General features: G+C 47.5%; 2 protein-coding genes across 5 annotated transcripts in view; one reads left to right on the forward strand and one right to left on the reverse strand.

Moving 5' to 3' along the window:
* The first annotated feature begins 114 nt into the window (after nucleotides 1-114).
* TSEN34 (tRNA splicing endonuclease subunit 34) lies at nucleotides 115-5,622 on the forward strand. Of its 3 annotated transcripts, none has more exons than XM_081886073.1 (5): nucleotides 115-194; nucleotides 1,291-1,563; nucleotides 1,955-2,117; nucleotides 3,703-3,948; nucleotides 5,076-5,622. In XM_081886073.1, exons 2-5 carry the CDS (start codon nucleotides 1,315-1,317, stop codon nucleotides 5,261-5,263), a joined length of 846 nt encoding a protein of 281 aa, XP_081742199.1. In that variant the 5' UTR covers nucleotides 115-194; nucleotides 1,291-1,314; the 3' UTR covers nucleotides 5,264-5,622. The 3 variants fall into 3 exon arrangements, with proteins under 3 accessions (XP_081742199.1, XP_081742201.1, XP_081742200.1); XM_081886075.1 differs by having other exon boundaries at nucleotides 132-196; nucleotides 1,307-1,563; XM_081886074.1 differs by lacking the exon at nucleotides 115-194 and adding an exon at nucleotides 262-400.
* A 1,255-nt stretch (nucleotides 5,623-6,877) lies between these two features.
* GRWD1 (glutamate rich WD repeat containing 1) overlaps nucleotides 6,878-14,176 on the reverse strand; it is a 33,913-nt gene continuing 26,614 nt past the window's right edge. The window contains exons 1-7 of one of the 2 annotated variants that reach the window (XM_081885992.1): nucleotides 13,202-13,514; nucleotides 11,370-11,487; nucleotides 10,315-10,480; nucleotides 10,020-10,233; nucleotides 9,764-9,906; nucleotides 8,233-8,430; nucleotides 6,878-7,775 (exon numbers count right to left, since the gene is read on the reverse strand). In XM_081885992.1, coding sequence (XP_081742118.1) covers nucleotides 7,464-7,775; nucleotides 8,233-8,430; nucleotides 9,764-9,906; nucleotides 10,020-10,233; nucleotides 10,315-10,480; nucleotides 11,370-11,487; nucleotides 13,202-13,499 — 1,449 coding nt within the window. In that variant the 5' untranslated portion in view covers nucleotides 13,500-13,514 and the 3' untranslated portion in view covers nucleotides 6,878-7,463. Of the gene's footprint in view, nucleotides 7,776-8,232; nucleotides 8,431-9,763; nucleotides 9,907-10,019; nucleotides 10,234-10,314; nucleotides 10,481-11,369; nucleotides 11,488-13,201; nucleotides 13,515-14,176 lie in introns of those variants that run through there. The other variant, XM_081885993.1, reaches the window with a different exon arrangement.

Here is a 14,176-nt window from a genome sequence, read left to right on the forward strand (position 1 = left end):
CCCAAGACCAAGCCATTGGCTCCTTTTCGGACCGTCTATTGGACAGCGGAGCCATCGCTCCAAGCTCTTCGGCTGTGGCGAAAGAGTGATTGGAGGGTCATTTAGAGCAAGGGGGCGGGGACTAAGGGGAGGAAAATATCTTCGGGATTATCACGCAAGAGGAACCTCATGGTTTAAAAGCAAAAGGCGACCCGGTGTGAAAGTGGTTTATGGGATTAAAACGGGTTGGGGAGGGTGTTAGGACTCCTGGGTCCTGGGAAGGAGGAAGGGGCAGGGGTGTTGGTGATTTAGGGAAGGGTCTTGATTTTGGGGTGATGTTGTAGGAAACGGAGAAGCTGTGTCAGCCAGGGGAGGGAGAGTACATCGTCCCAACCTTTATTAGCAGCTTACTCTTCATCTGGTATAATAATAATAATAAATAATAATAATTAATAAAAAATTACTTAAATTTGTATACTGACCTTCATCCGAAGATCAGACGTAAGGTCCGCTGGTCATAATGATCGCTGTTGTCTGAAACTTGAAGCTTATTGCCTAGTTAAGTGTGTGTGTAGTTTCAGACTTACGGTGCAATATGCATGTATTTGCATGTATTTGCTTCCCTTTGCATAAAACAGTTTATTCCAGAGAGGTGCCAACCAATCCACTGCAGGCACCCCAAGCATCCCCCCACCTTGCCACCCATTTTATTCTTATTTATGTCCCAGGACCAGTCATTGTATTGCTGCTGTGTTTCTGTTAAGGGAGAGAGAAGAGATTGGCAACATATCCTTTTGGGTTCTGGGAGCAGAGAGATTATGCTGCTTAATAATAATAATAATAAATTTTATTTATACCCAGCTCTCCCTGCCCAGAGCTGGGCTCAGGGCAGCTAACACCAGTAAAATTACGGTAAAAACATAATAGGGGAAAAACCCCAATTTAAAATAAAGGTTAAAATGCAATTTAAAATGCAGCCTCATTTTAAAAGTAGCCCATAGATCAGCATAAGAGAAGCCTTATAAACAATAAAACTATTTACATAAATTACAAACCTATTAAATAGTGGAGAGAGCAGAGTAAAGCCAACCCACTTGTTTTTTAAAAAGGTGATATGTAAAGTAACCTGCCTCTGCCATTTTAGGTACATTTCAGTGCTTAGTATAAGAACCTCCGACAACCAATTGCCTTTACCCCAAAGGCTGCTGGCAAAACCTTTCAAAGGAGTGGATCCCACCACCCTCCCAAAAAATCTTGAAGTCAAGTGATTGTTATAGTATTTTTGTGGTTGTTCCTTCCCCATCTTCTCAGGGAAGCACAGGTACAGGCCGAGGCATGATCCGAATCCATATCTTGGAGGGAAAGGCTTTTGTGTGGAATGCTGCTGATGTGCGGAGATTGCGGGAGGAGCATCGTATTGTCGGCACACTGGTTGGAGCGTTAGCTCGGAAGCCGCGGCAGAATGTGCGGCTGGGGCTGCCCCTGCAGCTGCTCCCAGAAGAGGTCCGGCTACTGGCAGAAAAGGGGTTGGCAGCCTTGTTCAAAAACACAGCGTCCCAACCCCTTCGAGATGATAAAAGCCAGGTGATGGTTCAACCAATCGTTGCTAGTTCTCTTTAAAAAAACCAAAAACCCTAAACCTGGAGCCAAAGCGAAGGATGCTCTGCTTAATTGCTGCAAATTGTGCAGTGTAGATCATGGGCCACCACCCTTTTTGAACACCAGGGCACATTTGCAAACCAGAGGCACTGTTGTGGGCCCCATACACACGCTGCAACTGAGCGCACACTGCAACTTATTATATTGGCTAAAACAGAATACTTATTTCAAGCCTAATTTCATTGGGGTGGCATGAGGACCCAGTGGGCACCAGGGAAGGTCTCTGTGGACGTGTGTGCCCGTGGGTGATTTATATGCATGGTGTGGATGTGGTCAGAGAAAGGGCAGAGCTGAACTTGCTTCTCTGTGTCTGCAGGATCCTTCAGCCCTTGAGGAGGTGGCCACCTACCAAAACGAGCAAGAGGAGAGCTATCAGGAGCAGGTTCGGCTGGCGGCTGAACAGAGGAAAGCTGTGCTGGGTACTCTTTCAGAACGTATAGCCCAGGGCCGAGCAAAGAAACGGCGGCAGGAAGAGGGAGGTGAGCGTCAATATTTGCTATGTGGCAACTATTTTGCTTTATTTGGAAGTGCCCCAGGAAGCTGCAGGGGGTAACTTAAAGGACTCCTGGAAGGTTAAGTCCAGTCAGAGGCGACTGTGGGGTTGCGGTGTTCATCTCGCTTTCAGGCCGACGGAGTCGGCGTTTGTCCACAGACAGCTTTCTGGGTCATGTGGCCAGCATGACTAAACAGTTTCTGGCACAACGGGATACCGTGACAGAAACCAGAGCGCACAGAAACGCTGTTTACCTTCCCACCGCAGTGGTACCTATTTATCTACTTGCCTGGTGTGCTCTCGAACTGCTAGATTGGCAGGAGCTGGAACAGAGCAACTGAAGCTCACTCCGTCACAGGGATTCGAACTGCTGGTGTTCTAGTCTGCAAGCCCAAGAGGCTCAGTGGTTTAGACCATAGACCACCAGCGTCCCTTGCAGGAGGACTAAACTATGACTGGTATAGGTTAGGGGTGAGGAAACAGTGGTTTTCCGGATGTTCCTGGACTCCACTCCCATCATCCCTGACCATTGGCAGTGCTGGCTGGGGCTGATGGGAGTGGGAGTCCCAGAACCTATGGAGGACAGAGAAAAATATTTTCTCCTCAGTTGTGGCAGTAGCACTCAGGGCACAATAATGACAGATTTTTGGTTGGCTTTAGAAGAGGATTAGACAAATTCATGGAGAGTAAGACTGCCTGTGGCTACTAGTCATAGAGTTGTGGAGTGTGAAGACACCCCAAGGGGGGTGTTACTGGGTTATTGTTTTTATTTTGATTATATATTTTGATTTTGTTCTGTGAACCACCCAGAGACCTCCGGGTATAGGGTGGTATATAAATAAAAAATAAAAATAAATAGTCCAACCTTCTGCAATGCAGGAATATTTTTGCCCAACGTGGGGCTCGAACCCACAACCCTGATATTGAGAGTCTCATGCTCTACCAACTGAGCTCCTGTAGTCAGGAGAGCTATGCTCTGCCTCCACAGTTGGAGGCAACAATGCTTCTGAATGCCAGTTGCTGGAAACTGCAGGAGGGGAGAGGGCTCTTGAGCTTGGGTCCAGCTTATGGGCTTCCCACTTCCTGGCTGGCTACTGTGAGAACAGGATGCTCTACTAGTTAGGCCTTCAGCCTGATCCAGCAGGGCTGTTTTCAAGATGCGGCAAGGGAAACCAGCCTGCCTGCTTTTTTGGAGCACCGGCAAAGAAAAGCGTAATAGCCAGCTTTCCCCAAACGGCTCTGTAAAAAGCCATGAAAGAAGAGTCTATTGCATCAGGCCAGTAGCTCCTCTAGTCCAGCTTTTTGTTCTCAGTGGCTAACTAGATGTCTAACCACATCTTAGCTGAATAAGGAAATACTTAAAGGAAGGATCTAAGTGGGCTTCCCTTGGGGAGAGCTTTGCTTAATCTTGGCACCACAACCAAGAAGGTCCTGCTCTGGTACCTATCTGTTATAGCTCAGGCTGTTGGTGGTAATGACTAGACAAGGACCACAGCCACAGGAGGGAATACATGGAAGAAGGTAGTCCTTAAGGTAGCCCGGTTACAAGCCACTCTGTATTATATTTCCAGATCCTCCTGCAGAACCGGAATCCACCTTTGTGCTTCCTCGACAATCTATGATGGTCCAGCTCCCAACAGAACGAGTACATCCAGGCCCAGAAGAAGAGGTGGACTGGCATGTCCAATCCCAAGACTGGCCTTATGCTGGACAGGAGGACCACGAGCTACGTTACCGCATTTTCCAGAATCTTTGGGAACGGGGCTACTACGTCACCAGTGGGAGCAAATTTGGGGGCGACTTCCTTGTTTATCCAGGTAGTGGCAGGCTTGTGGATCTTGGAGAATCCAAGCTGTGTGTGTGTGTGTGACAAATGCTATGGTTTTCAGAGTCTGCCCCTCTGAGCAGAGAGCATGATATCAATGCTCCCCTGCGTCACAAAGGCAAATACGAATAATAAAAAGCTGAGCAATCTTATCCTGCGTTTTTGCCTCTTAGCCCAGGAGTGAATGGAATATTTGCTGAAAGGCCTAGTCGGCCCTCTATTGAAAGGGTGAGAGGCATTTAAAGAGGCAGGCAGGATTCCTGGCCCCGTCTTGAATAAACAAATGCTTCCCTCTGTCCTTGCACACAGGGATTCAGAGTCCTGTTCTGCTTTGCAGTGAATAGCAGCCTTCCTTTTTCTATAGTGAATACAGGTCTGCTGAAAATGGGGAAGGCAGGAGTACTCTAATGGTTTGAGGAGTAATGTCTACAGAATAAAATACTGCATTTCTTTGGTTTGCTGTGCATTGCCCTGAAATCTCCTTGGGATGAAGGGAAGTGCAGAAATTAAAGAACATGTGTGTGTAGATAGAACTCTGAAGTGGGACTATACAACAAATTATAGCAGGGTTGAATGCCTCTGTGCAAGGTTCTTGCCATGTTATTCCAGTTGCCTTCCAGGCAGGAAGTTCTCTCTGAAACCCTAGAGAGCCACTGCCAGCCAGCATAGTCTTCTGAAATCGAGTGTTTAAAGTAGGAAGACTTGCAAAGCTATGCATTTGACACGTGGGTGACATCATGATGATGTCATCATGTGATAGGTGGATTTGATGCCTGAAAGATTTGGCCCACACAGCCGAAAAGTTCCCCACCCCTGGTATTGACAGTGGTCTGATGGTAGAAGGGACTTTGCCCGCCTGCCACAAACTTACAAAATCCCAAGCACTTAGCCCCCCCTTTTTTTTGCAGTGCTGCTGCTCCCAGGGTTCTTGCTGGGCAGGTAGTGGTTGCTGCTAACCTTAGGAAAAAAGACTTGCCCTTTCCTTGACTCGAGGACATTTTTTGCTACGGCAACATTCAAAACGGCTTCGTTCTAGAATGAAGAGCGATTGTTAAGGAGGGAGGAAGCCAACGGGCTATTTCCCTCTTCTAACCTCGCCTTTCTCCCTCCCTCCTACAGGTGACCCCATGCGTTTCCATGCCCATTACATTGCCCTGTGTGTCTCTAAAGACACCCCTCTCTCCCTGTGTGATGTTGTCAGCGCAGGACGCCTCGGCACCAACGTGAAGAAGACGGTGCTGCTGTGTTCGGTGGACCAGGATGGGACTGCAGTCTTTACGTCCTTGCAGTGGAGTGGGATGCAGTGAGAACAGGATGCCAGTGGTCATTTACGGTTGCCGTTCCGACAGTGGCGCGGGGCTGGGCTTCAGCTATTATAGCACAGTCTACTCCGGCTGTTCTCTTACTTTGTTTACAGTTCACCCTCCACATTACAATTGTGCAAATGACTGTCGGTGTGTGTAGTCTCCCAGCAGACATCTCCATGTGCGAATGTCTCATGGAGGGCAGCTCTGTGTACATAAATAAGATGGCCAAGGAGAAATACTTGGACTGACTTTGGCAGCGTCTCTGCACTAGTGTAATTTGTCTTTTTCCAGCTGCCCGGAGACAAGGTTTGTGCGTGCTCAGAAATAAAGGGAAGAGATTCGAGCCTTATCAGGGGAAACCTTTTGCAGCCCAAAGGCCACATTCCTCCATAGGCAACCTTTGTGGGGGGTGAGCAGCCTGTGGTGAATTGGTGGGGCCAGAGCAACAGCTGTGAGTCTTCCTTTATTTATTGAAAGCTACATTCAGGCGGGGGGATGCGGGTGGTGCTGTGGGTTAAACCACAGAGCCTAGGACTTGCTGATCAGGTTGGCGGTTCGAATCCCAGCGACGGGGTGAGCTCTCGTTGCACCTGCCAACCTAGCAGTTCGAAAGCATGTCAAAGTGCAAGTAGATAAATAGGTACCGCTCCAGTGGGAAGGTGAATGGAGTTTCCGTGCGCTGCTCTGGTTCGCCAGAAGCAGCTTAATCATGCTGGCCACATGACCTGGAGGCTGTACGCCGGCTCCCTCAGCAATAAAGCGAGATGAGCGCTGCAACCCCAAAGTCGGCCACGACTGGACCTAATGGTCAGGGGTCTCTTTACCTTTACATTCAGGCAGAGGCCTCTCTGCTTGCAACTACAAACCCCTCTTCCCACGCAGGTGAGCAAGAGGCATCATACTTCAAGAGCACATCAGCCACACAAGAAAGGTGTGGAGGAAAGGTGATGGGATCTGACCTAGGGAAAGGGGTATGTGACCTAGGCAGATTTCCTGAGGCCAGATAAGAAAGCAGGGACACCCTCCTCTCTGGCATGAGGGGCTAAGGGAGGCACAGGCCTATTTGTTTCTTGCATTTATATCCCACCATTTTCTCCGGGATGTTCAAGGTGGCATAAATTGTTCTCCCCCTCATTTAATCCCCACAACAATCCTGGGCAGTAGGTTAGGCTGGAAGGCAGTGACTGACTTAGGGTTACCCACAGTGAGCGCCAAGCCCAAGTGGGGATTTGAACCCTGGTCTCACAGATCCTGGTCCGACACTACACCACACTGGCTCTTAGCGACACGGGGCAAAGGGAATTCCTAGCTTCCACTTTGAAAAATTAATTTTTATTAAATTTGTGTATCACTCGTGGTTCTCAGAGCAGCTCACGACATAAAAAATACAATTATAAAAAAGCCCTGCCTCATCATGTAGTCTGTATTATACATGATCAGAGAAATTATTGTAGGGTAATACTGCCCCCCAGTTCTTCTCTGTTTTCAGTAAGTGGCAAATGGATCAGGCTTAGAGAGCCCCTGCTGGGCTCTCTCTGCATGGCTGGTGCAGGGCTGCGGGCTTAATATGTCCCAGCTTGTACAGAGGTAAAACAAGAAAAATGCAGCCTGTCAAAATGTTGACGGGGTTTCCACCTTCCCTCCAAAATAATTTATATTTATTTAAAATACATTATTCTTTACAAACAATTTCCTCTCCGCCCCCCCCCCCCATAGCATCAGTGGTAGGCTCTGATGAACAGTTAAGCAGATGCTTGCAAACTGTTTTATACATGGTACGTTTGGATAGTTCCCACACAGAGAAAAAGCCATTAAGTCTGTTTTGAACTCTTCCCATAGCGGAGTGGATATATCTAAATGAGAACTGAATCATCCGATTTGTTCGAGGAATGAGTGTAGATAAACCAGAGCAAAGGCTATTCTAATCATTATCACTCATTAACGGGATGACAGGGAGAGGTGATGACCTCATCAAAAGACTGCAAAGCTTAATCGGGGCAGCTGTGAAGACCTATTCCAAAAACAAAAGTTAGTTATTAAACCAACAAAAGAACCCATTTTTAAAGAAGGCTTTAGAGTCCACAGGGAGGAGAGACTGCAGCCATCTTGAAAGAAGCAACAAAGGGTACTGCGGCTTAGCACCTCTCTTAGCAACAGGTCCGCAAACCCCAGGCGGCCATTTTGAAAGCCTTGCTCTCCCTCAGACGCTGATAGTCCGGAAGATGTTGAAGCCAGATAGGGCTGTGGTGACGAGGGTGCCAGGGCACTGCGGATGCCAATGCAGCTCCTTAATGTCGTTCTCTCCCTGGTGAACAAACAGTAGCTGGGGTGGGATGGAGGCCAAAGCTGGGTCCTTGGCCTCTGCTTCCTCGTCTCGCTCCACAGCCAAGTCCCACTGCGTCACCTGGTCATCGGCACCGGAGGCTGCAAACACGCCGCTGTCTGTAGGGTGCCATTCGACGGACGTGATGGGTGCCGTGTGCTGCTTGAAGGTGGCGACAGCTGACCCTTTCTGCAGAGAAAGGGGAGGACAAAAGAAGGGCTGAGTTTGAGGGCTATTGCTTGTGAAGAAGATTTGAAGGGGAAATAATGTGTACAGGTGTGGGGAACCTTTGTCCCTCCAAATGTTGCTGAACTACAACTCCCATCATCCCTGGCCATGCTCACTGGGGCTGATGGGAGTTGTAGTTCAGCAACATCTAAAGCAGGGGTTGGCAAGGTTTACCTCGCCTGGGCCAGTTCACTCCAGCAGAGATACCTCCGTGGGCCAAATCGCATGTGTGCATGAACGAGCGCGACTGCAATTTCCAGTGCTGCTTTAGCGCAGCATGCGGGGACTCGCCGAGCGAGTGGCTCGGCTCGTGGGCAGCTTAAACGACTCCTGTGGGCTACTTGTGGCCCATGGGCCTTAGGTTGCCAACTCCTGATCCAAAGGTTTTCCCTAACATATTTTGACAGCGATTTCTAACCTGGAACTGCCTGAGGTCCCAGATCCTGAGGATCCCATCATCGCCACCACTGACGATGAAGGGCTCGTTTCGATTCCAGCTGATGACGTTGACGTCTGCATCATGCGCCTGGCTGGCGGTCAGCATGCAGGCTTTCCCCGGTGGTGCCCGTGTATCCCAGATGCGGATGGAGGCATCCGCTGAGCAGGAAGCAAAAACCTGATCCAAGAACAAGGGCAAAGAATTGTTATGGTTAAACATAGCGGAGAGCTCTCACGTCCCTGCATCAGGCCTTGTTCCCCATGCAAATTCCGGTATACCCTTATGAAGTCGTCTAAATCGGCCTTTCCCCTGTGCACTTTTGTTGAAGTTTAGCATCAAAACTTGTGCACTGATGTTCTGAATCTGGCCAGTTACCTGGTAATTACAAATCTTGGCTTAATGACCTGTGCTCAGGTTAGCAAAGCAGTGCCTAGGTACATTGACTTTCTTCGTATAATAAATATGTTCATTCTGTGCTGTTCGTGTCAAGCTTTTGCAGAATTTGAGATTTTGTCTACAATGAATAGGAAGGAGTAAAGGCACAGGTATATCCAGTGCAGTGGAACACAGGTAAAAGGAAATGTGGAAAAGGCCATGCAAAGGGATGCAGTGGAGAACCTCTGTACTGCAGGCCTAATTCAGACCATAGGAAGAGTCTGCTGGATCAGGCCAATCAAGCCCAGCTCCCTGTGGCCAGTCAGATGCCTATGAGAAGCCTGCAAGCAGAACCAGAGCATTTTCCCCTCCTGTGGTTTGCAGCAACTGGTAGTCAGAAGCATCACTACCTCTGACTGCAAAGGCAGAGCACAGCATTAGGCCTGGCAGGGGTCTTAATATGGCCGCTGTAAGGCAGTCCCCACCGCTAAGAAATCCCCACCCGATGACTTATCAAGCTGGGTCAAGTAAAAATACAGCTGCAGAGGATCAGGAGTTGTTCTTTGACAAGCGGGGCTTACATTCAATTCCTTTGAAATGTAGCGGCAAATGCAAGCTACCCTGGAATTGGTTCCACTCAGGAACTTCAAGTAGAGCCAACCCCTAAGGAAAGTGGGGCTTGCAGCTGCAACTGACAACAAGACCTGCTTCTTTTGCCCACACAATTTGGTTTCAAACCACAAAGGCAGCATAAAGGAAAATTCTTGATTTCAAAGCATGTGAGGAAAGTAAAATCGTGTGGGCAAAGGAACATTTTTGCTTTACAATACCAGCTTAAATTCAAGCCCACCTGCAAAGGAAAACTTCACCTGACACCGGGATCTGATCTTCGACTATATCTTTTTTAAAAATACAAATCAAGGCCAATCTGATTTCAGATTCCATTAAACCAACCTTGTGGCCAAGCATATGCAAGAGAAATAATAGGCAACTGCCTTTTTAAAAAATAAAAAATGCAGCCTTAGCTGATTTGAAATACTTTAAGTCCTAGGTAATTAGGAAGCACATTAACATTTCCCCAAGCACAGAAATTTTCACTGTAAAGCAAGCTGGACCCATCAAACCACTTCCTCACCGTAGCTTCATTTGGGGACCACTGCAGGTCTTCAACTGATGCAGTGTGGGCTGTGAAAGGCCGCTGGTCTACAAGCCATGATCCATCTTCCTTGGGTGTCCACAGATGGATGTTCTTGTTGCAATCACCAGTCAAAAGAGTCCCTGGAATAGGTGAGGCACAAGTTATTCTGAACTGCAGTCCCGCCGGTCCAGGTCTCCTGTGCCTACGTTCCCAGCTCTGCCAACTCCATTCCCGTTCCATCCCAGCTGATTACCTGGTTTCTTGGGAGACCAGTCCACAGCAAATCCTTCCGTCATATGCCCAGTGAATGAGAAGACGGGTTTGATCTTGGCCTGCTCTTCTCGCAGAAAGGCTGCCATGGCTTGAGAGTCGGACAGGGCCACGAGGGGGCGCTGTAGGTCGTATATGTCCACCTGCCCCTTCTCAGACCAAACCGCTGCGATCTGTGATCCACCTAATTCTGTCACCTATCAAAACAACAACAGACCATTAAGGTAGAGAACTTTGCCAGAGCAGAGTGAGAGACCAGGAGGAAATATGGTTCGTACCCGAACTCTGTTAATACCCCCATAATGGGGGACCATGGCCAGTTCCAGTTGGGGTTTTTTCTCTTCGTCTTCATCACTTTCACTGTCGCTGCTACTCTCTGACCCTGAAGAATCCTTGCCAGCGCGTTTGGTCCCATAGAGGTGGTGCATCTTCATCACCATCAGCCTATTTGCAGGGAGCGGGGAGAGAAAATGAGAGACATGGGCTTGAGAGCAGTACATGTGAAAAGGATCTAGGAGTCTTGGTTGACCACAAACTTGACATGAGCCAACAGTGTGATGCAGCAGCTAAAAAAGCCAATGCAATTCTGGGCTGCATCAATAGGAGTATAGCATCTAGATCAAGGGAAGTGGTAGTGCCACTGTATTCTGCTCTGGTCAGACCTCACCTGGAGTACTGTGTCCAGTTCTGGGCACCACAGTTCAAGAAGGACACTGACAAACTGGAACGTGTCCAGAGGAGGGCAACCAAAATGGTCAAGGCCTAAAAACGATGCCTTACGAGGAACGGCTAAGGGAGCTGGGCATGTTTAGCCTGGAGAAGAGGAGGTTAAGGGGTGATATGATAGCCATGTTCAAATATATAAAAGGATGTCACACAGAGGAGGGAGAAAGGTTGTTTTCTGCTGCTCCAGAGAAGCGGACACGGAGCAATGGATCCAAACTACAAGAAAGAAGATTCCACCTAAACATTAGGAAGAACTTCCTGACAGTAAGAGCTGTTTGACAGTGGAATTTGCTGCCAGGGAGTGTGGTGGAGTCTCCTTCTTTGGAGGTCTTTAAGCAGAGGCTTGACAACCATATGTCAGGAGTGCTCTGATGGTGTTTCCTGCTTGGCAGGGGGTTGGACTCGATGGCCCTTGTGGTCTCTTCCAACTCTATGATTCTATGAAATGGTGGGAACTACAGTTCCCAGCATTCCAGACAACTGACCGCAAAGCTGAGTCTAACAAGGGAAGGCCAGGGGTCCCACATCCCTGCCAGGCCCTCTTGTCCTGGCTTCTGTAGGACAAGTGTAGCTGGCTTGCTGGAAGCCAAGCTCCTCACAAACTCACCTGTTGGCATTGGCAGTTTCAGCCTGAGTTCCAGCACAAAGAAGAAGGCTCAGCGGGTAGGTGGTTCGATTCTCTCCAAGAGCATCTCGCAAAATGTCAAAGCTCAAGCAAGGGGAACCTGCACAGGGTCAAAGGAGACACAGGGACATCAGCATTCCTTTCTGTGGCAATTCCCCTCTTTGCCCCATATCTACTGTGAGTTTTCTTCATCACGTTGATTTACAGTAATAACCTTCCTTGCCGTATTCAAACAATTGTTTGTATCTTAACATATACACATATGCAACACATGATGCTATGTAAATTTACTGCGGATTTAGTTTTAGGCCTTTCTGCCAGAAATATTTATGCTGAAATTGCTTTGTGGTGTTTTTAATATTTGTTTCACCTTTTTGATATAAATAGTACAACAGGAGGACTGACACTACCCTCAGCTCCAAATTCTGTACTCACAATTACTAACTTTGTGCAAAAAACATGCAGTGGAATCTGTTTTGAATCTTACTATTTAGCCACAGCTTTTGCAACTTTACCAACGTGGCTGGTGAGAATGAAGAGGTCATGGGTTTGCTACAAATGAGATTCAGTGCATACCCCTTGTCACTTTAAACCTACCATATATATATATACATATATATTTTTATATATATATATATATATATATATATTTGCTTTCGTAGATTTTCACGGGTACAGGAATGCAGGTTTTGGTGTCCTCGGGTGTCTTCCCGTGTAAAAGTTGGGGTGTCTAGGCGACGTTTCGACTCGTCTTCACAAAGTTCAAGAGGTCAAGACACAAAGACTTTAGCAACTAATCCACACCTAATGACCCACCTAAGTGGTACTCAGGATATCACTCAAGAAATCACTCAAGATATCCCTCAAGTAATTAAGGAACAAAAGAAGAAAAGGCACACTAGCCTGGGAACTTCCTCTCTGCCCAGAACATTGGAGGCTATACACCACACCCCCTCAACAGTATTTATAGGAACTCAAACACTGAGATCCTGCTCTGTTCCAGTAACAAGAAGCCGAAAGCACCAGCCTGAAGATGACGAGTGAGACCTCGTCGAAACGTCGCCTAGACACCCCAACTTTTACACGGGAAGACACCCGAGGACACCAAAACCTGCATATATATATATATATGTATATGTATATGTATGTATATGTATATATATATGTATGTTCCAGTTGTGACCGACTCTGGAGTTGTGGCGCTCATCTCGCTTTATTGGCCGAGGGAGCCGGCGTACAGTTTCCGGGTCATGTGGCCAGCATGACTAAGCCGCTTCTGGCGAACCAGAGCAGCGCACAGAAACGCCGTTTACCTTCCCGCTGGAGCGGTACCTATTTATCTACTTGCACTTTGAGGTGCTTTCGAACTGCTAGGTTGGCAGGAGCAGGGACCGAGCAGCGGGAGCTCACCCCAACGCGGGGATTCGAACTGCCAACCTTCTGATTGGCAAGCCCTAGGCTCTGTGGTTTAACCCACAGTGCCACCTGCGTGCGTCCACACACACACACACACACCCATATCTTCTGGCCCCTAAAGGACGCTCCTAACCTACAGCCACTCATCACATGCCATGCCACATTCCCATAATATTTGTGGCTGAGGTCTTTAGGAGTCAGGCTCCCCTATACAACCAAACTAACCCCTGTGTGGCCCACATCGAAGAACCAATGCATCTATACCCTGACAAATTCCCACCTCCATTCCTCCCTGTCTACAATCTTGGAATCCTTCCCCGTTCACCTTAGCAAGCGTCCCCTTCCTTTCCAGTCCAAAAAGACAGACCCCCCACCCTTATTCCAATACATGATCTGACCTGTGCCTGCACGATGATAGAGGCGATAGGCACCCTCGTCCATCACCAGTTCTTCCCCAGGTGCTGGAGGGGCCCCCTGTCCTGGCACATAAGCTCCCCCTCGACCCTTCTCTTCTTCTTGCCCCTTCTCCTCCATTTCCATGTCCTCATCCTCCTCATTGCTGCTACTAGAGCCGCTGCTCGGCTCATCCCATGTGCTGGGCTCCTCCATCTTGAAAGCGGGCAGCTGCTCTCCATAGCCACGCCCCACTATGGGCTCGGCATGCCTTTTCCTTCTTCGATGACGTACACTCAACATAGACGCAGAAATGGAAGACTAACGCGAGCACTTCGATTTACAGTGTCCACATTTCTGTTAGAGGAGCTCGTTAGTATGACTTCACTGCATGTAAAGCTCTGACTTTTGAGTTGCAAGCGCATTCCAGAGACCACTTTAAATTCCGCTGAAGTGTATCTTGTATGGAAGATTTTTCAAAATAACTTCGTCCGGTGAGAACCTTCCTTATTTTTTTAAAAAAAGATTTACTTTTCAAGTTTATACATACACTTCACTAATTTTGCAATCATTTTGACATTTCAAAACTTTACTTTCTCCCCCCTCTTTCTACGGTTTATTAAATTTATTTTTAATATCTTCTGCATGTCCAAATTAACTTAATTTGCTCATTTATTCATCTTTAAATATATGAAACTTCAGGTTATTACAATAATCCTGCCAATGTTTTTATCTGTTTAAAATTTATCTGTAAATATTCAATAAACCATTTCCATTCTTTTATGAAAATTGTGTTATCTTGTTGTCTTATTCTTTCGCCATTTCTGCAAATACCGTAAGTTTTTGTATCCATTCTTCCTTTGCTTCTTTGCATTTTATGGCAAGTAACATTCTTGCCACTGTAGTAACATACAAGAATAAGTTTCGATACGGTTTAGGTAGTTCTGTCCCTAAGAAGCTATGCCTTTTTTATCATCAAT

The sequence above is a fragment of the Podarcis melisellensis genome, assembly GCF_964234715.1.
Source record: "Podarcis melisellensis genome assembly, chromosome: 13".
Lineage (NCBI taxonomy): Eukaryota > Metazoa > Chordata > Lepidosauria > Squamata > Lacertidae > Podarcis > Podarcis melisellensis.

Excerpts from the sequence above, each read along its gene's own strand:
- TSEN34 (XM_081886073.1), top strand. The coding sequence starts at position 1,315 with ATGATCCGAATCCATATCTTGGAGGGAAAGGCTTTTGTGTGGAATGCT. Across the intron at positions 1,564-1,954 it reads TTCGAGATGATAAAAGCCAG|GATCCTTCAGCCCTTGAGGA; the intron begins GTGATGGTTCAA and ends CTGTGTCTGCAG. Across the intron at positions 3,949-5,075 it reads CGACTTCCTTGTTTATCCAG|GTGACCCCATGCGTTTCCAT; the intron begins GTAGTGGCAGGC and ends TCCCTCCTACAG.